At 41.8% G+C, this 20,685-nt stretch overlaps 1 protein-coding gene across 4 annotated transcripts in view; it reads left to right on the top strand.

The window, feature by feature from the left end:
• The window catches only part of LOC128692565 (tyrosine-protein kinase Src42A), an 87,744-nt gene extending 67,705 nt beyond the window's left edge, over nucleotides 1-20,039 (top strand). For 3 of the 4 annotated variants that reach the window (XM_070090085.1, XM_070090083.1, XM_070090084.1), the window contains 4 exons: nucleotides 2,813-3,008; nucleotides 4,350-4,523; nucleotides 8,839-9,017; nucleotides 19,880-20,039. In XM_070090085.1, the coding sequence (XP_069946186.1) occupies nucleotides 2,813-3,008; nucleotides 4,350-4,523; nucleotides 8,839-9,017; nucleotides 19,880-19,903 (573 nt within the window). In that variant the 3' untranslated portion in view covers nucleotides 19,904-20,039. The remainder of the gene's footprint in view (nucleotides 1-2,812; nucleotides 3,009-4,349; nucleotides 4,524-8,838; nucleotides 9,018-19,879) is intronic. The other variant, XM_070090086.1, reaches the window with a different exon arrangement.
• The last annotated feature ends 646 nt before the right edge of the window (nucleotides 20,040-20,685 follow it).

The raw sequence follows: 20,685 nt of genomic DNA, 5'->3' as shown, positions 1-20,685 counted from the left end.
AATCCTGTCACAAACCTACTGGAGTTTTTTGACAAGGTAACGGAAGTAAGACACGAGATAGAAGGGTGGGAAGATTGCATTTTCTTGGACTGCAAGAAGACCTTTGACACAGTTCCTCACAAGAGATTAGTGCAAAAGGAATACCTGACAGGCAGGCAACAACGAGTCATGGTACGTGACAAGGTGTCAGAGTGGGCGCCTGTGACGAGCGGGGTTCCACGGGGGCCGGTTCTAGGACCAGTGCTGTTTTTGGTACATGTGAATGACATGACAAAAGGGATAGACTCAGAAGTGTCCCTGTTTGCAAATGATGTGAAATTAATGAAGAGAATTAAATCGGATGAGGATCAGGCAGGACTACAAAGAGATCTGGACAGGCTCCAAGCCTGGTGCAACAGCTGGATCCTTGAATTTAACCCCACCAAATGCAAAGTCATGAAGATCGGGGAAGGGCAAAGAAGATCGCAGAGTATAGGCTAGGTGACCAAAGACTGCAAACCTCACTGAAGGAAAAGGATCTTGGGGTGAGTGTAATACCGAACTCATCTCCTGAGGCGCACATCAACCAGATAACTGCTGCAGCATATGGGCGCCTGGCAAACCTGAGAATAGCGTTCCGATGCCTCAGTAAGGAATCGCTGAAGACCCTGCACACCGTGTACGTCAGGCCCATACTGGAGTAATCACAAAACTAGGGTAAAAAAGGAGTGCGTTCCTCACAATGTTCTGAGAGCCTTGCACATCTGCAGTCCAGAGTACTTAGAGGACGAAATCAGCAAAATATTCAACATGGCCACAAAACTGACATACCCTGGGGATTTTGTCGAGAAGGCACTAACGTCAGGAAGAAAGACTTTCTACAGGACTGAACCTAAGGAAGCAATTGCCAGGAAAAATGACTAGTTTTACCATATATTGAGAACCTAGTTTTCCTGTGTGAGGCATTAAAACAGATCAATATAAACCTTGATTTAAAAAAACACGGGGACTGTGAAACAAAGGCTGATTTAAAACACCTTCCAACAAAGTTGGTGGGGTTTACAAGGTACCATGTACTCAATGTCCTCTCTCATATATTGGTCAAACAGGTAAACTTCTGGAAACCAGAATAGCCCAAAACAAATACTCAGGACAGGGCAGGACTCGAAAGCTATCTTTAACCACGTTAGTTCCTATAATCACCCATCGGGGTGGGCTGCTGCCCAAATTATTGTACCAAACAGTTCTGTCATAAAAAGAAACATAATTGAATCTTCTCTCTTGAAACACGACAGGAATACCATATATAACTCAAATTATTGGTTATACAAGCTCGAAAGCTATTTAGTAGAGAATATTGTACACAACCTTAAACAACACTGCTATACAAAATCACAGGATTGCTCATTATGCCAGGTAGGTTTCATGAAGGATTAGTGATGCTCAGCCAATGTCTACACACCAAAACTTCAAGCTATGTTAGTTGTGGATAGTTTGATAACACGTTTAGCTGTTATTGTACCATGCATACAAGATTACATGATAACAGGTATACAAGATTACATGATAACATAGGTAGTGGGGTTAAAGAATATTAGAAGTAGAAATTTGGATCATAGAAATATTATCGGAATGGTACAGAAGACTCCCAAGGCATATTAATCGATACTGAGAAGAATGGTAGAAAACAATATTTAGGAAAATATAAAGAGATACTTCTGAGTACCCCTGGGAACACTCGAGTACCCCAGAAAAGGTCATTTAAATGGAAAAAAGAACACATTCATTTCCTTTTATTATTTAAAAAGTTTACACAGAATAATAGCTATCCATATACATAGTATCCACTGAGAAACGCATTTTCTCAAGTTCTAAGTGGCTAGAAAAAGCTTGGGGCTGGCTATTTATTTCATAATACTTGACATCTCAAAACCTTCGTACCCCCATATCGGCAGGAGGGAAATGGTGGTGGTGCGGGGTCTGGCACCAACCATTGGCCCACATTCTGAGAATGACTGTGGAAGGTGTCAGACCTGCACTGCGCTACTCTGAGAAAACTTCCCCTCACCCCTTCTGTTGCTGCCTTGCAACATTGCATAGCTCCTGATGACGCACTGAGAAGTGTGAAAGTACTTGAACTAAAGATTTTCACCCCCCGCGGCTTGTATGGCAAAGTTAAATCGCCTGTCTGCAATTGCTTGCATATATAGGAGTAGATTGATGGCTCTAGGCTTTTCGTGTTGCAATCAACACATCATGAGCTTGCAAAATTGCAGAAAGAGGAGGGTTTCCACGCGAATACGTTCCCAGGGGACCACGTTGACTGGAGTGAGAGAGGGAGAGAGGAGAAAGAACCGGAAGTGCCCACAGGCACAGCAACCAGATGGATGATTATAGCATTAGAAAAATCCCACAAACACTGATATTGTAACCTAAACGAAATTAACGTAGCAATAATAAATTCAGTCATATTTCGTTTAGGTTACAATATCAATGCTTGTGGGATTTTTCTAATGCTATAATATTCATCTTTCTGGCTGTTGTGCCTGTGGGCACTTCCGGTACCTTCTCCTCTCTCACTCCAGTCAACGCGGTCCCCTGGGAACGTATTCGCAGGAAACCCTCCTCTTTTCTGCAATTTTGCAAGTTCCTGATGATGTGTTGATTGCAGCACGAAAGGCCTAGCGCTATCATTTTACTCTCCCCGTGGTTATTTTGCATCTTGTATCGCTTTCTTTGCGATATCTGATATATATATATATATATATATATATATATATATATATATATATATATATATATATATATATATATATATATATTTCTTCTACAGCAAAGTGGGGCAGAGGAGGCACCTCCCGAAGAAAGGACGACTAGGGAGGTAAGGGATGTAGGTACTAGCAACCCCTGGGAGATTCAACGTAACTCCATCCAGCTGGTGAAGAAGCTGGGCAGCGGGCAGTACGGTGACGTGTGTCAGGGACGCTGGAACAACCAGATGGATGTTGCTGTCAAGACAATGAAGCCAGGTGCAGAGAAACACACACACAACCAGTTAGATGGAATTCTGTATTGAATATTTTTCACAAACACTTTTAACTCTCACGTTAAAGATTTTTGTGTCTCTAACATCATGTTGGTACAGAGAGAGAGAGTGCATGATTTAATTCTACCGATTCTCTCTTTTCCTCTCCTTCACATGCATACATAAACACACACACACACACACACACACACGGAGCTAAGGGGCATGTCCTACGAGGAGGACAGGAGAGAGAGGGGAATATGATACCGGCATATTAAATACTGAGAGGAATTGACAGGGTGGACAGAGACAGGATGTTCCAGATATGGGACACATCAAGAATAATGGGAGGATTAACGGGAAAGGCACTGCAATGGATCAGAGAATACCTGATAGGAAGGAAATAACGAGTTATGATACGCGACGAGGTGTCAGAATGGAGACCTGTGCGAGCGGGGTTCCACATGGTCAGTCTTAGGGCCGGTACTATTTCGGGTATATGTGAATGACATGAAGGAAGGGATAGATTCAGAGGTGTCTCTGTTTGCAGACGATGTGAAGCTGCCTTGTATGGGCCAGTAGGCCTCCTGTAGTGTTCCTCCATTCTTATGTTATGTAATGCAATGAAATAAATCGGATGAGGTTCAGGTAGGACAACAAAGGGATCTGAACAGGCTACAAGCCGGGTCCAGCAGCTGGCTCCTGGAGTTTAACCCCACCAAGTGCAGTCACGAAGATTGGGGAAGGTCAAAGTAGTCCGCAGACAGAGTACAAGATAAAGGGCCAAAGACTGAAAACCTCACTCATGGAACAAGATCTTGGGGTGAGATAATACCGAGTTCGTCACCTGAGGCGCACATCAACCAAATAATTGCTGCAGCATATGGGCGCCTGGCAAATTTAAGAATAGCATTTCGACACCTTAGTAAGGAATTGTTCAAGACTCTGTACACCGTGTACGTCAGGTGTACATAGAGGGGACATGATAAAAACGACATATAAAATACTTAGAGGAATTGAGAAGGTGGATAGAGACAGGATGTTTCAGAGATAGACACAGCAACAATGGGTCACAATTGGAAGCTGAAGACTCAGATGAATCACAGGGATGTTAGGAAGTATTTCTTCAGTTATAGAGTTGTCAGGAAGTGTAACAATCTTTAGAGTGATGTAGTGGAGGCAGGATCCATACATAGCTTGAAGAGATGCGATAAATCTCATAGAGCAGGGAGAGAGTGGATCTAGTAGCGACAAGCGAAGAGGCGGGGCCAGCTGTGACTCAACTCCTGCAACCACAAATAGGTGATTACACACACACACACTAGATATACTCTTTCTCACACAGAGTGCATGGAGCTAGAGGAGTTCATGCGTGAGGCAGAAGTAATGCAGAAGCTGCGTCATCCCCGCCTGGTGAAGCTGTATGGCTTGTGTACCACACCCAGGGACCGGCCCATCCTTATTGTGGTGGAACTAGTCAAGAATGGTGCGCTTCTCCAACACCTTAGGAAGAGGAAATGTAAGTCTTACAGTAAATTAGAGTAGGCTTCATAACATTATAAGTATAACCCAATGACTATAAACCCAGAAATACTAATCTTAATCTTAAAATAATAAATCCTAACTAGTCATAAGTTTGCCTATGATACTCCAATACAGACACCTTGTATTGTGCCAAAACAAAAGTATTCACATTGCTAAACTCACAAATTATGTAGTCACTTAGCCTTAATACTATAATCTGTAAGGATTTAATGTTAAGAATTAATTTAAGTCTGCTGGAAATGCCTAGCCATGCTAGGTGTCCTAGTGGCCCCCTCTGTAATTATTATTTTATAACATGTAAACTACAAAATACTCAAAACCTGTAAACCCCACATTGTAACCATTATAGAGAATAAACTTGAATATATGAAGCCGGAGCTCTATTCAACTCTCAAAGGTGCCAACTAAACTGTAACTTTCAACTTTCAAGATTCTTGAAATTGAGCGTGTTTTGAGAGCCATGTGTCGTAATGGCATCTGAGCATCAGATCCACTCTTTCATGAGGTCCGCTGGCTCTCTAATATAATAAGAGAGAAGCGTTAAACCCGTAGGGAATATACAGCACCTGGGTAACTTGAGGTAATCAGGTTTAATCCTAGGTACCTCCATTGAGGGAACTCTCTCGAGGAATGATCCATGCAAAAGTTTTAGGACTGAAATCTGAAACTGAAATTTTTCTCCATAAAATGAAGCATGGCAGGCGAGTATACTGGTTGTTAACCAATGGCTTTTTTTTTTTTGTAAATAAAAAAATCGTTCTTAAAGAAAAATACTTAGTTTATGGAGCAAAAAAAAAAATGAAGAGGAAGACTTAACACCTTGCTAGAAGATTCCTAAAATATTCCTGACTGATTTTGTTGTCCTGACAATTCACTTGACCCATGGCCTTGCAGAACCGATGGATGCGTGGTAATAATGATAGATTTATTCAGTGATAACGACATATAAACCAGTCACAGCCAGACTTCAATGAAAGGACCAAACAGTTATTCTTAAGAAGTCCGAACTTGGTACAAAAAACTTTGTTACGTTGTCCCTAATGTACCAAGACCAGCAGGTATGTATGATATATCTTAAAAAATACGATGAGAACCTACTGTAAGTATAAGACCCCTCAGCACTTAGACTGAAAGCGCCCTGCACAGAATAGAAGATAAACTCGCTTAATATATCAAACCTACTTGGCAATATATGTTCTACCCATTTTCACCACGCAGAAGATGTCAGTGTTCTGAGAAACGTCAAGAAATTATAATGTTACCTCTCTCTTTACAAACCAGACGATTTCATTACTCCTCGAGAAATTCATGCATCATATAGAACTGCCACATCCCTGCCAAAACGTTGTTGACTAGCCTCAACTTAGCACAAAATTTAATTAATTTTTCAATAATGCATTCTATAGGCATAAATTCGTGCAGACTATGGGTACTGCCTACAAGCGAGGCCACTGTCCAACTTATACATGGAACCTCTGGGAGGTGAACGTTTCTCAAGCATCGTTCATTCTACCATTAACTGGCTATGTAATGTGGACTGTATCCTAGTGATAACACCTAGTTTAAACTTGGTAGAAATTTCTATACAGTTCTGCCTTCGGGGAGAAAGTTAGTCAGACCAGAACACCAACTTAAATATACAGTTTATCGGAAACCCATTAATAAGGATGACTCGATACACACTCCGAGACATGTACGTGTTGGTTCTTTAAAAGATGACTGAATAAGCAACTTTGAGTTTCTCTAAGTGGAGTATTCTATCCTCATCGAGTGTTTCTGTACACTAAAATTTCCTTATTATTTCATAAAGGATTTCAGACGACAGGTTCAGCATCAACTTGAAAAACCAAGGATGAAAACAGCAAATGATAAGCATGGACTGTAGTCCAACAAGGTCGGCCAACATTATCATGGAATCACTTAAAGTTGATACAAATGTAGCCGTCTTGATATCCAGATTTATTCATAACTTTACTAGACTAGTTAATGTTCCAAGTCGGACCGAAACGTCGTCATAAGTTTCTCTTATATGCGAGTTATTTGTGTATTTACTAGACCGGTCATTTCTAACTACTCTGACATCAAGGCTGGAGTCTACACAATTCTTTGTGCAGGACGTGATAAGTGTTACGTTGGTGAAATGGCACCAAATATCAATGCAATAATTTTGAACACAACTCTGCATAAAGACCTCGCAACACCGGCTACAGAAAAACATTAGCCATCATGAGAAACACGCATACCTCATAGTATGGCATTACATATATGAAAGGAAAGAGAATAAGGTACCTGGAAGAAAGTATTGAAATACTGAATCAAGGTATCTTCAGCTTTGTTAAAGTCATTGCACAACACAACATTTATGGACAGTCGCACGAGGTCTGATCTCCGGCTCTGATCCCCCGCACTTGACCACAGAACCTCATCTATCTGTAGGCTACCTGTAATTCACTTCGAGGTCACTGTCACAGCGGCCCGCTCCCAGACCAAGCCTCTTAGTTGTGGGCCTTATTGAGCAGTCTGTTGGTGCCCACTGCCCGCAGTATAACACAAGCATCACAACCTGGTTGGTCAGATACTGACCTGTGGTTATCAAGATCGCTTTTAATACAAATAGCAGACAACTAGGAGTTTCTTGATAATTACCTTTAAGCATGGTGTCGAAGAGTCTTAGTCTTTCTCTATTAATTCTTTCAGTGGAATCACGCACTCCTGCTTTTCATTGAAAGCATCTTGCACCGTCTGCTGTGCCTTTTGCTTTTGTAAGGAGTGATTTCGGTGTGCAGATCTGGGACGCAATCCCTTTCGAATCTTCAAGGTGGGGAACCTTTTTTCTGCCAAGGGCCATTTGGATATTTATATTTATAACATTCACAAGCCTTACAAACTTACAAATTAGTCTGTTATATTTGGTCAATCATTTAATTATCTCACGCCTTATGTGATGGCTGGAATTGCTTCTCTTTGGTGAGGCGTGTGATTTTAACTGGTACTGATAATGTTGCTACTCGCAACTGCTTTTCCAAGTTTGCGTCGGTCAGTCTGGAGCGCAGTCGACTCTTTGCGATGGTAAGCTAAAAGGTATCTTCATAATTCTACAGACTTATTGGGATTTTAGGTTTCGTATTTTTTTCAATATGCTGTGTAAATCGGTATGGGGAAGGGTTAATATAAATTTATGTTACTATGAAACAAAGATCCTAGATATATTGAATTTCGAGTCCCTCCTGCTGTTGCCTTGGGAGGCCCAGACCAAATGATTTCGCAGGCCTTATACGGCTCTCGGGCCTGACGTTCCCCACCCCTAATGTAGATTATGATGTAACTTTCTCTCCTGCGTTTTGAGGAGTACGGTTCAAGGGACTTAAAAACAGCAAGTAATTTAGTTGCTTGACTGAGGTTATAAGAGTTGTGAATGTTCTCTGTACATTCTATAGTTCCCTGAAGAACATAATTATCGGCTTGATATTTCTTTTTATTAAAGTCATATTTACCCAGCCTCTCACTTTGCACCCCCAGCATCTCAAGAGTGCACCTTACTGGCTGGATTGTACACGAAACTTAATTGTTCCTGCGTATAACATAAAAAGTGGTTGGCACAGCTCGAAACATTTCTTGTCATCTATTTCTGTTGTATAATTCATCTTTTACATATTACCTGGAGAGAGTTCCGGGGGTCAACGCCCCCGCGGCCCGGTCTGTGACCAGGCCTCCTCATTTCCATTATAATTCTCACATTTCCTGTTGTGCCATTTTCTTTATCTTTTTAAATTTTACCAGCTGGAAATGTTAATCTCGAGATGGGTTCTCTTAGGGAGTAAAAGTAATTTAGGTTTGATACAAGAAAGGATATCAAACCTGATTTCTGGTTGAAGAGCCTCTCACCGCGTCTTAATGGTACTCATTCTTGGATACAAATAAAACAGTCGTGACTTTATCCAAACACCTCACATTTTCCCCTGCTTAATTATTCTATTGTAAACTGTCGCACGATTTAACATACCCGCGTCTACCAAAAGCTCAAAAACACATAACTAAAGAGTCGCCCAAATGCATTGGCTTACGCGTTGGCCTGGAGTTTGACGACTCACCTGCCGCAAGTTCAATCCCTACCCGTACCGTGGTTTGTTTGCAATCGTGTCATTACGATTTCAAGTCATTTAATGAAGGAAACATTTAGCAATTAATGGCGAAACGTCTCCTTCAACAAATATCTCGATTGTACAGATGTGCCTTAGTTCCATAACCCAAGCGCTCACACATAATGTAAATAATCTTGACTGTTTTAGATGAGAAGCAGTTGCACCCTGTTGGCGACCTCGTTAAAATAGGGCTGCAGGTGGCCTCCGGCATGGCGTACTTAGAGGCCCAGAAGTTCATACACAGAGATCTGGCTGCACGCAATGTTCTCATCGGTGAGGGAATCAGCGTAAAGATCGCTGATTTTGGTCTGGCCAGGGTAATTAAGGTAAGTATATGGCGTATGAGAGAGAGAGAGAGAGAGAGAGAGAGAGAGAGAGAGAGAGAGAGAGAGAGAGAGAGAGAGAAAGCGAGAGAAAGCTTACAGCACTTCGCCGTATCTTGCATCTGCTTGACAGTAAGTAAGTTTATTCAGGTATACACAAATACAGTTACATAGAATTATCGTACATAGCAGCATATGTGTAGAGAACCTGGGATAACCCAAAAAAGTCAGACAGTGTGACTTATTTCCATTGGGTTTGCAAGATTCTGTACGAGGCACAAGTACGCTCACATCTTGAGTATGCTCCACTTTCTTGGTTTGCCTGCCCCCCCCTCTCATCTGTGACTGCTTGACAGAGTAGAGAACAGAGCAAGACGTCTCATCTCTCGCCTGGACCCATCCTGGATAGATCTGTCATTTCAGCAGAGCCTTCAACACAGGAGGGATGTGGGTGGCCTTACTGTTATGTACAAGGCCAATATTGTCAAAGTACCATACTTGGATCCACTGCGAGGACAGCGTGAAGCAAGCTTTTATGCCACAAGACGGGCAGAAAGCAGTAACTTCACTCTGGCTGTACCCTTCTCCAGAACATCACTCCATCTGAGATCATATATACTCAGGATGACTCGAGTATGGAACACATTCGTACAGCATTATGATGTCAACGAGATAAAGTCAGTTGATCAGATGAAAATGCTGACCCACAGATGGCTCCAACTTCATCCTGTTCCTTACTTGTATATTTCATAACAATAAAAATAGTTGTGGAAGGCGTAAGGAGAGGAGGAGAATGAGGTAATCAGTCCCTCAACCTGGAGTCGATGTGTTCAGTCCATCAATCTTGTAGAATGTACAGCATAGGGCCGTAGACGTGGCTTATATACTGTAGTGAGGTGACTTGAAGCAGATGGAGGCGGGGTCATAGTGGTACCATCCACTAGTCGAAGTAGGTCTCCGTCCAAAGGTTGAACAAGTGTTGAAGAATTCTTTGTAACAAGATCCCATGATGCTGCAGTGTCCGACAGTTGTGATGAATGGTTTGAAAAACCGACAAGTTGAAGATTGAGACACTTATGCAGCATATGGAAATCTTTATTCAGGAAACGTAGTTGTGCAAGAATGGTATATAATACCGACAAGATGATGAAATTAAGACACATGTGGAACATCTGGATATCTTGATTGTAGACGTTTCGCCATCCAGTGGCTTTATCAATACAAATTCTAGGACATAACTTGAAGACAGTAGGACTATATACAGAATTTGAAGTAATCAGTCCCTCAACCTTGGAGTAGGTGCGAAGAGCACCGTAGTCGTGGAGATTCTGAAGCAGAAGCAAGGAGCCTGGCGCTTATATAGTAACGACAACTACTACTACAACTAACCCATCTCTTTGGGTAGGACCTACTTCCACTGGGGAATCCCGCCTACCAGTGACTATGCCTTCGTCTGCTACACCTGACGTTATTATATAAGCGCCAGGCTCCTTGCTTCTGTTTCAGAATCTCCACGACTACGGTGCTCTTCGCACCTACTCCTAGGTTGAGGGACTGATTACCTCATCTTCTGTATATAGCCCTACTGTCTTCAAGTTGCTAAATTAGACACATGTGCAACTCTTGGGTATCTTTATTGAGGAAACGTTTCGCCACACAGTGGCTTCATCAGTCCATACATAGAAGAAACTTGAAGAACAGGAGGAGAATGAGGTAATCAGTCCCTCAACCTTGAGTCGATGTGGTCAGTCCATCATCAATCTTGAATAGAATACGGCATATGAGCGGAGAAGCAGCTTATAAACTGTATGGCAGGAGAGGTGCAGCAGTCGTAGGTGGTGTCACATATGTTCAATGTGGAAGTCGGTCGTGCCCAAGGGTTAGGCAAGTTATGTCCTAGAATTTGTATTGATAAAGCCACTGGATGGCGAAACGTCTACAATAAAGATATCCAGATGTTGCACATGTGTCTTAATTTCATCACAATAAAAATAATTGAATGTCTCATAACAATAAAAATGCTTTCAAATGAGCTGATGTAGGTAACAGCTCTTAGCTTGTCAATAAAGTTAGGAATCCTTAATTTGTAAACAGCTTTTCAATAAAGCTAGGGACCCTTAACCTTGTCAAACCCTGTGCAAGAGGGAGAGGGGGAGAGAGAGAGAGAGAGAGAGAGAGAGAGAGAGAGAGAGAGAGAGAGAGAGAGAGAGAGAGAGAGAGAGAGAGAGAGAAAGAGAGAGAGAAAGAGAGAGAGAGAAAGAGAGAGAGAAAGAGAGAGAGAGAGAGAGAGAGAGAGAGAGAGAGAGAGAGAGAGAGAGAGAGAGAGAGAGAGAGAGAGAGAGAGAGAGAGAGAGAGAGAGAGAGAGAGAGAGAGAGAGAGAGAGAGAGAGAGAGAGAGAGAGAGAGAGAGAGAGAGAATGGTTACAGGGGTCGAGTCTGTGTCTGACCACGCCTCTTCTCTAGCCGCTAATGGATTCACTCTCTCCTAACTTCGAGAGCCATATCGTATCTTTTCTTAAAGCCTTGCACAAATTCTGCCTATACTACTCTACTTTCTGACATCCCTGTGATTCATCTGTGTTTTCAACTTCCAGCTGTGCCCTTGTGTTCCTGTGACTTATTTCCATTGGGTTTGCAAGATTCTGTACGAGGCAAAAGTACGCTCACATCTTGAGTATGCTCCACTTTCTTGGTTTGCCTGCCCCCCCCCCCTCTCATCTGTGACTGCTTGACATTATTATTATTATTATAATCAAGGGGGAAGCGCTAAACCCAGAGGATTATACAGCGCCTGGGGGGGGGATGTGGAAGGCATTCAGGCTTAATTCGGGGAACTGGAGCACAAATCCAATTCCCTAAATCAAGAGCCCCTCACCAACATCAAGGAACCTTCCTTGAGGGGACTGCTTGACCGAGTAGAGAGCAGAGCAAGGCGTCTCATCTCTCGCCTGGACCCATCCTGGATAGATCTGTCATTTCAGCAGAGCCTTCAACATAGGAGGGATGTGGGTGGCCTTACTGTTATGTACAAGGCCAATATTGTCAAAGTACCACACTTGGATCCACTTCGAGGACAGCGTGAAGCAAGCTTTTATGCCCACCCTATCAATTTCTCTCGTTATGTACGTTATATCACCTCTAGTCCTTACATTTAATGTCATCAGGTTTAGCTCCTTTAACCATTCATCAAGGGACGTACGCCTTGGCTCTGGGGCTAGTCTCATTGCATATCACTTCAATTTCTTGACATGACTCAAGAAATCGTAATGACACGATTAAATAAATCAGATCGGAGCTGGTCCCGAACAGTAGTTCAAATTCAGCCCGTCGCGTTAGCTACTAGACCAGCTAGCTAGTGGCTAACGCGACGGGCTGGAGTTTTGAGACTCTATGACCGCGGGTTCAATCCCGGCCGGGGGTATGGTTAATTTCTTGACATGTTTGAGATGTAGTGGGCTCCTTACTGGTGACGAATGCTGTATAAAATGTCGCAAATGCCTTCTTGCTTACATTTTTGGAAATTTACCAGAAGCACATTTGCTGCGGTTTAAAAAGGTACTCGAGCAGACACTAGGACATAATTATTAAAAAACGTTTCGGTCCTGGGACCTTGATCACATTTTCTGCACCAGTCAATCGGCTGATGTGCGCCTCAGGTGATATGCTTGATTCAGTGCCCACCCTGAGGTCCTTCTGTCTAAGTGAGATTTGTAGCCTTTGTCTCCGAGCCTGTACTCTCAGTCGTCAATCGTCCCCATTCCGATACCTCTTCTAGGAGAATAACTCGTTATTTCCTTCCTGCTAATTATTCATTGATTCATCGTAGTACTTTCCCCTTGTTGTTCCTACTTGCTCCTCTAGCTCTTGTTCCTGTCTCATGTGGGGCACTGTGTTGAAAACTTTCATACAGTCCGAAAATATCTAATTTATCCAACCCTCTCTTGCTTGCCTCTTACCCTATCGTTAATATCTAGCAGGTTTTCGAGACAGAATTTACCATCTCGGAAGCCGTGCTGGTTGTCGTTAATGCACCCACTCTTTTCTAGGTGCTTCACTACTCTTCTCCTGATATTCTTCTCCATAACATAGCATAATATTTATATCAGTAACACCGGCCTGTAGGTTAATGCTACTTGTCTATCCCCCTCTTTCTTAAATATAGGTGCTGCCTCAGTAGTCTTCCACACTTCTGGCAGTTGCCCTGTGTCAATTGTCTTGTTGAAGATAGTTGTTAGTGGCTAACCCAGTGCTTCTGTTCCCACTCTCAGGATCCACGGAGAGATATTATCTGGTACCACCGCCTTCGGGGCATCTAGCTCACTCAGTATTTTCCTCACCTCTTCTCTTGTGGCATGTACTATCCAGCACTCACTGGTGAATTCTACCACTTTGGATCTCTGGTAACCTTTGCATTTCCTCTGAGAATACCTCATTTTTTTTCTGAGCTTCTCATAGACTTCCTGGTCATTCATTGTGAACTTTCCTCCTCCCTTCATCAGCCTGATTTCCTGATCCTTTACTGTTGTCTTCCTCCTGATGTGGCTATATAAAAACTTTAGGTCGGATTTGGCTTTCGACGTTTCTGGTTCTAATCATTTCCTTATTCTCCTACATTCTTTGCCTCTATTTTTTTTATGCTCTACACATTTAGCTTTAGCCTCTCTACACCTCTGAGTGAACTATGAGCTCACTTTGTTCTTCTGTCTTTTTCCCACTTCTGCTTACTAATTTTCCCTCTGCCTCTCAGCAGAGTTCCCTTAGCCACTATTTCTCATTCAGGAATTACATCATGCTCTTCTGATGTTTGGCTTCTCTCATATATCGTGTCCTGCCTCTCTAGGTTTACTTCCACAAGGTATTCAAAATGAAGGACCATGTGGCCACTAGAACCGAAGGGTCTTTCATATTCAATTTGTGGGCATAGATGGTGGCAGATGGGGAAGTAGGGATGTAGAGGGAAGAAGGGGGTTGGAGTGAGGGGCTGTTGCTAGAAAGATTCTTACTCTGGGAGGGGTAAGGGATGTGAGTGTAGGCAAGGGGAGAAAAGTATGGCATGTTTTGTGTTATTGTGTTTGAGTATTAAAAGTGGGCTAGCTAGGACGTGAGTGTTAGGAGAGGGCTAACTAGGATTTGAGTGTGTGGGCGTGTCTGGCGTTCTTCCAGAGGTTGATCTTTCACTCTTGTCATTTGTAGTCTCTTATTTGTTCCCGCTTCTTTAATGCTATCCTGGTCGAGATACAATCAGCAATTGTTTTCCGACTGCTGCTTTTTTTTTTACACAGGGTTTGACAAGGTTAGGTTAAGGATCCCTAACTTTGGAAACATAAACACACATGCAGTTTAATGTGATCCTTTACTGACAACGTTTCGCCCACACAGTAATAGACAGGACAAGCTTCCATCCTCTGCAGGGGTATACATAATCCCTTGTTTGTAGATGAATGGTTCAGAGAACCGACATGTTGATAAATTAGACACATGTGCAACTCTTGGGTATCTTTATTGAAGCGTTTGCCACAGTAGCTTATCAGTCCATACATAGGAGAAACTTGAAGAACAGGAGGAATGAGGTAATCAGTCCCTCAACCTTGAGTCGATGTGTTCAGTCCATCAAGATTGATGGACTGAACACATCGACTCAAGGTTGAGGGACTGATTACCTCATTCTCCTCCTGTTCTTCAAGTTTCTCCTATGTATGGACTGATGAAGCCACTGTGTGGCGAAACGTTTCCTCAATAAAGATACCCAAGAGTTGCACATGTGTCTAATTTATCACCATAATCCCTTGTAATGAATGCAGCAAATTATACGTGGGAGAAGCATCAAGGGACCTCCAAGCACGTATTTCAGAACACCAATAAGCAAGCAGGACTGACGATACAAGGAATGCCTGTGTACAACACCGCAATTCACACAACCATTTAATTAACTACAGAAACTCAAGACTTATCGCCACAGAAGACAACACTTAATACAGAAGAATCCTGGAATCATCGCTTATCTCTATAACCAACAATTTCAATCAGGACAATGGCTTCTATAACATAGCTGCACCACTCGCCAAGAAACTTCTTCATCGCTATCCCACATAAGAACATAGAACACCGTAGAAGGTCTGCTCACAACTTATCAAATCCCCCTTTTCCAAGCTACCCAAGATTTTAGACTCTATAACCCCGCTCGGTACATCAGATGCAGCATTCTCCACCTGACCAACATTCTGAACCTGACTATAAATACTCACGTACCTTCCACACCAGGTAGATCTGTTTGCGACTTGAAAAAGCCCACTGTGTGGACGAAACGTTGTCAATAAAGGATCACATTAAACTGCATATGTGTTTATGCTTCCAGTGTGTCGGTATTTTATACCATTTATTTCCGATCCCTAGCTTTATTGGCAAGCTATTTACAGGTTAAGGATTCCTAACTTTACTGACAAGCTAAGAATTGTTCTTAACAGTAGTTTCCATTTAACGATCCTGTCTCGTGTAATTTCTCTTGTGAGAGTTACATCAACTGAGTTTTTCTCCTTGATCACTTTCCAAGTCCGATAATTTGCCATCATCTTCGTTTCGGCTCCTCCATCTGTAACTTTAATGATAATTTGAGCCTCCTCTTCCTTCCCCATTCATATTTCATCATGAATCTTCCCTTCAGCTTCCTGAAGCCCTTTCTTTTCCTACCATTTTCTTTCCCTCCAGATATACGTGTCATTTTGAGGATTCCCTTTGTTGTTTCGTTCTATCATCTACATGTCCCGGTTGCCTGAGAGTACATCCGAAAAGGTCTCCTTTGCTCCCTCTTCTCCTCCTCCTGTCCCCTCACCTATCACTATTCGTGGCTTCATCTCGTTCCTCCTTCCTTTTATCGTTTCACATTACTCCAATGTGTGTGTGTGTGTGTGTGTGTGTGTGTGTGTGTGTGTGTGTGTGTGTATGTATGAGAGAGAGAGAGAGAGAGAGAGAGAAGTGGCAAGTGGTTCACATTACAGGAAGAAGGATGATATGGAAGGATAATAGAGAAGATGTGAAGGTAGGAAATAGATTCTCTGTTCTCCAGGATGAGTGTACTTCATTGGTTAGTGAGATTAAAGGTACCTCTCACTTCCCTGCTTATCAAGGTAAGAATATTCTGATTGTGAAAGATTCTCAGGTAAGATATATGGACTGAACTTTTTGTAGCAGAAATAGAAAGGTCAGACAGAGGGTGTGTCTCCCAGGAGCTGGTGTTGGTGACATAGTCAGCAGGTTGGATAATATTGTGTCAGGCAATGGAACAAGCCCATTATCTGTCTTAGTGCAGTTGGAAATGACATCGGGAATGGCAGGAGACAGGAGCTGCTGGATAAGTATAGACCAGCCATATATGTAGCCAGGTCTAAGGGAGGGATCCCAGTCGTATGTAGCAACTTGCCTAGAAAGGAGTGGGCAATGAATGGATGTCGAGGGCATCTGGTATAAATTGCTGGCTAGACAGGTACTGCAAGGAACTTGCAATCCCATTCATTGATAACTGGGACACTCTATGGCAAGCATGATATGTATGGAAGGGATGGGGTTCATCTCTCTGGGGATGGAGTGGTTGCATTAGCCAATTCGATTGAGAGGGTAATTGATGACTTGTTTAGGACTTTAAACTGATAGATTATAGAGGTATGGGTGTTTGTGGGAAACAATCAGGCTGCAGCATTACGGTTGAAAACAGCAGATATAACCCGGATACCTCAGGGATATGTTTAAAAGACAATGTTCAAAATAAAGTTGCTAGTAAAGGCAAATCAATTGATCAACAATCACATAAGAGGTTGTAGAGGGCAACGAGTGACTAGCTCCCTTAAGATATAATATAGAAATAGTAGGAGTCTAAGAAATAAGATAGATGAGCTAAGATTACTTGCAAGTGCAGGTAATATAAATATTATTGCTATAACAGAGACCTGGTTCAACTTGAAAGATAGACAAATGCCCTCTGAATGCAACATACTGGAATATAAACTATTCCATACTGATAGGGTCAACAGGAAGGGTGGTGGAGTAGCGATGTATGTCAGAGATAATTTAAATTGTTGTGTAAGACAAGATATAAGATTAGAAATATCGGACACAGAATCTGTTAGGCTACAGTTTCTCGAGGGTTATGAAAAGTTAATTTTGGGTGTAATTTATAGGCCCCCAAACCTTGATAGAGAGTGCAGTCAGCTGTTATGGGACGAAATTCATAAAGCATCTAGATATGAAAATGTTTTGATAATGGGAGATTTTAACTTTAGACAAAATGATTGGAACAATATGACAGGAAATCTTGAGTCTAGTGACTTTCTTGACACGTTTCAGAAGTGCTTTTTAAAACAGTTTGTGACAGAACCAACTAGAGGAAACAATTTACTTGACTTGGTTCATGACAACAAAGAATCACTTGTTAATAATATTGAGGTTAATGATGAGCTTGGGACAAGTAATCACAAATCACTTAGTTTCAATATATCATGGAGTTACCCAGATAACTGCAATCAAATTTCTGTCCCAGACTTTTGCTGGGCCGACTTCATGGGACTGAAAAATTACCTGAGTGGGCTAAATTGAGATGTCCTGACTATGGGTCAGGTAGGTGATCTTGGTTGCCAATATGACATTTCAAAGAGTACAGTTCGTGCTGCCCAGACAACGATTGTTCCGAGTAGGGAAATTAGATCTAACAAAAATGATCCCAAATGGAAAAACATCTCATTGGTCAAAAGAGAGGCATATATAGGCGTATCAAAATAGGGAAGGGGCAGCTAAGAAATCAATATATTCAATTAAAGAGAGAAGTGCAAAAAGGAATAAGAAAAGCAAAAAGGGATTATGAGGCTAAGGTCGCAAGGGATTCGATGACTAACCCAAGAGGATTCTTTCAGGAATACAGAAGTAAGATTAGGGACAAGATTGGCCCACTTAAGAGTAGCTCAGGTTAGATCACTGACAGTTATAAGGATATGTGTGAAATTTTCAATGCTTACTTCCTCTCAGTTTTTACTCAGGAAAATACTAGCGAAATTCCAGAAATAATAGATTATGTAGAACAGGACGATAATAAACTATGCACGATTGCGGTAACTAGTGACATGGTCCTCAGAAAAATAGAGAAATTAAAAGCTAACAAATCCCCAGGCCCTGATGAACTGTTTGTAAAGAGGAACTTAGCATACCTTTGGCTAATCTTTTCAACATATCGCTAAAAACTGACATAGTGCCTGACAGGTGGAAAATGGCATATGTAATACCTATTTACACGGCAAGTGACAGGTCCTTAGCTTCGAACTATAGACCAATAAGCCTTACCTCCATAGTGAGAAGATTTATGGAATCAATAATTGCCGATGCAATTCGTAGCCATCTCGAAAGGCATAAATTGGTTAATGAATCTCAGCATGGTTTTACAAAGGGGCGTTCCTGTCTTACGAATTTACTAATTTTCTTCACTAAGGTGTTTGAGGAAGTAGATCATGGTACTGAATATGATATTGTGTATATGGACTTCAGTAAGGATATCGATAGAGTTCCACATCAAAGGCTATTGAGGAAATTTAAGGCACACGGAATAGGAGGAGAAATTTTTTCCTGGGTTGAGGCAGGATTGATGAATAGGCAGAAGAGAGTTTGCATAAATGGGGAGTAATCAGAATGGGGGCACGTCACAAGCGGTATTCCACAGGGGTCAGTGTTGGGCCCGTTGTTGTTCACAATCACATAAACAACATAGATAAAAGAATAAATAGCTACATCAGCAAATTTGCTGATGACACCAAAAATGTTGTCCATTTCATTCTAATGAGGACATTGGAATGAACTGGACGGCCTATTTTGGATGATTTGAATAGACTGAGGCAGTGGCCAGAGAAGTGGCAGATGCAGCTTAATATAGACAAATGCAAAGTTCTAAATGTTGAACAGAAAAATAACCATGTGACATATAAACTAAATAATGTAGATCTTAATATTACGGATTGCGAAAAGTATTTAGGAGTTCTGGTTAGTAGTAATCTAAAATCAAGACAACAGTGCCTTAGTGCTCGCAATAAAGCTAACAGAATCCTTGGCTTCATAGCAATAAGTATAAATAATAGAAGTCCTCAGGTTGTTCTTCAACTCTGTAAATCTTTGGTTCTGCCTCATTTAAATTATGCTGCAGTTCTGGTCACCGTATTACAGAATGGATATAAGTGCACTTGAAAACGTAGAAAGGAGGATGACAAAGTTGATCCCATGTATCAGAAATTTTCCCTATGTGGATAGATTGAGGGCCCTGAATCTGCACTCTCTAAAAAGGCGTAGAATTAGGGAGGATGTGATTGAGGTGTATAAATGGAAAATAGGAATTAATAAAGGGGATGTAAATAGCATGCTAAAAATATCTAACATAGACAGGACTCGCAGCAATGGCTTTAAATTAGAAAAGTTCAGATTCAGGAAGGATATAGGAAAGCACTGGTTTGGTAATAGAGTTGTGGATGAGTGGAACAAACTCCCGAGTACTGTCATAGAAGCTAAGACGTTGTGTAGTTTTAAAAATAGGTTGGATAAATACATGAGTGGGTGTGGGTGGGTGTGAGTTGGACCTGACTAGCTTGTGCTACTAGGTCGGATGCACTGCTCCTCCCTTAAGTGACGTGTCTGACCTCACTTAGATCAAAGGATTGGCTTAAGCCGGTGGGAGAATTGGAGCTGCCTCGCATAGGCCAGTAGGCCTGTTGCAGTATTTCTTCTTTCCTATGTTCTTATGAAAACTTATCAACCACAAACACTACCGCCTCTCACACCACCACCAACAACGAACCACTGACACCCTCCTTGTGTAACCTTCCTCTGCTAATCCCTCACAGGAATGGATAACCAGACAGCGGTGAAGAAAATACAACAAAGTTACCGACTACCGCAGCCAGCCTCCTGCCCCTGGGAGCTGTACAACATCATGTTCAGATGTTGGATGGAGAATCCAGAAGCTCGTCCCAGGTTCGTCGACTTAAAGGAAGAAATGAGCCGACTCACCACCATATTCTAACCTCATTTTCTTGTGAAATTAGCCGATGATTCTTTTCTTAAATGTATTAGAGGATATTAATTTTATGTATTAATTGTGATCTCCTGGTGTGGACATGTAAATAACGGAGCATCAGTTAAAATTCACTCTCTGATGTCCTTTTCGGCAGCTTTAGTGCCCTTTTAGTTAATGTAATTGTACTGTTCTTTTCTGTAAACCAAAAACAGTAAACTTTTAAATTATCTTTTCCGGTGAACAACCTAAACATAAACATCCCCCATTATTTTTATGAACGACATGGTCAGTGTTATCACGATATTTCATAGTTCAGTTGACTAAAATAAAAAACGACCGGCTGGCAAGAGGCTAAATAATTTCGGAGGTCAGAAAAATCTGCCGTCATGTACTACCGCCATTGGTCATCTAACTAGAGGTACCTGAGGAGAGACGATTAAAATGTAATCGTGCCGGGCTAAAATGTGAACAGGAACTTTTAATAGGAAAGGTGGAAGTAATAATACTGACTGCTGTAAGTAACACTACTATTACCACTACTACTCAGACCAATACTGTGCTCTGGATAATCAGTTGTCAGTCATCTTGGAGTATTTCCTGGATTAATGTTAACTTCACTCTGTACATTTAGCT

This window comes from Cherax quadricarinatus, chromosome 30 (assembly GCF_038502225.1).
Source record: "Cherax quadricarinatus isolate ZL_2023a chromosome 30, ASM3850222v1, whole genome shotgun sequence".
NCBI lineage: Eukaryota > Metazoa > Arthropoda > Malacostraca > Decapoda > Parastacidae > Cherax > Cherax quadricarinatus.
This window is presented reverse-complemented; position numbering and strand designations above follow the sequence as displayed.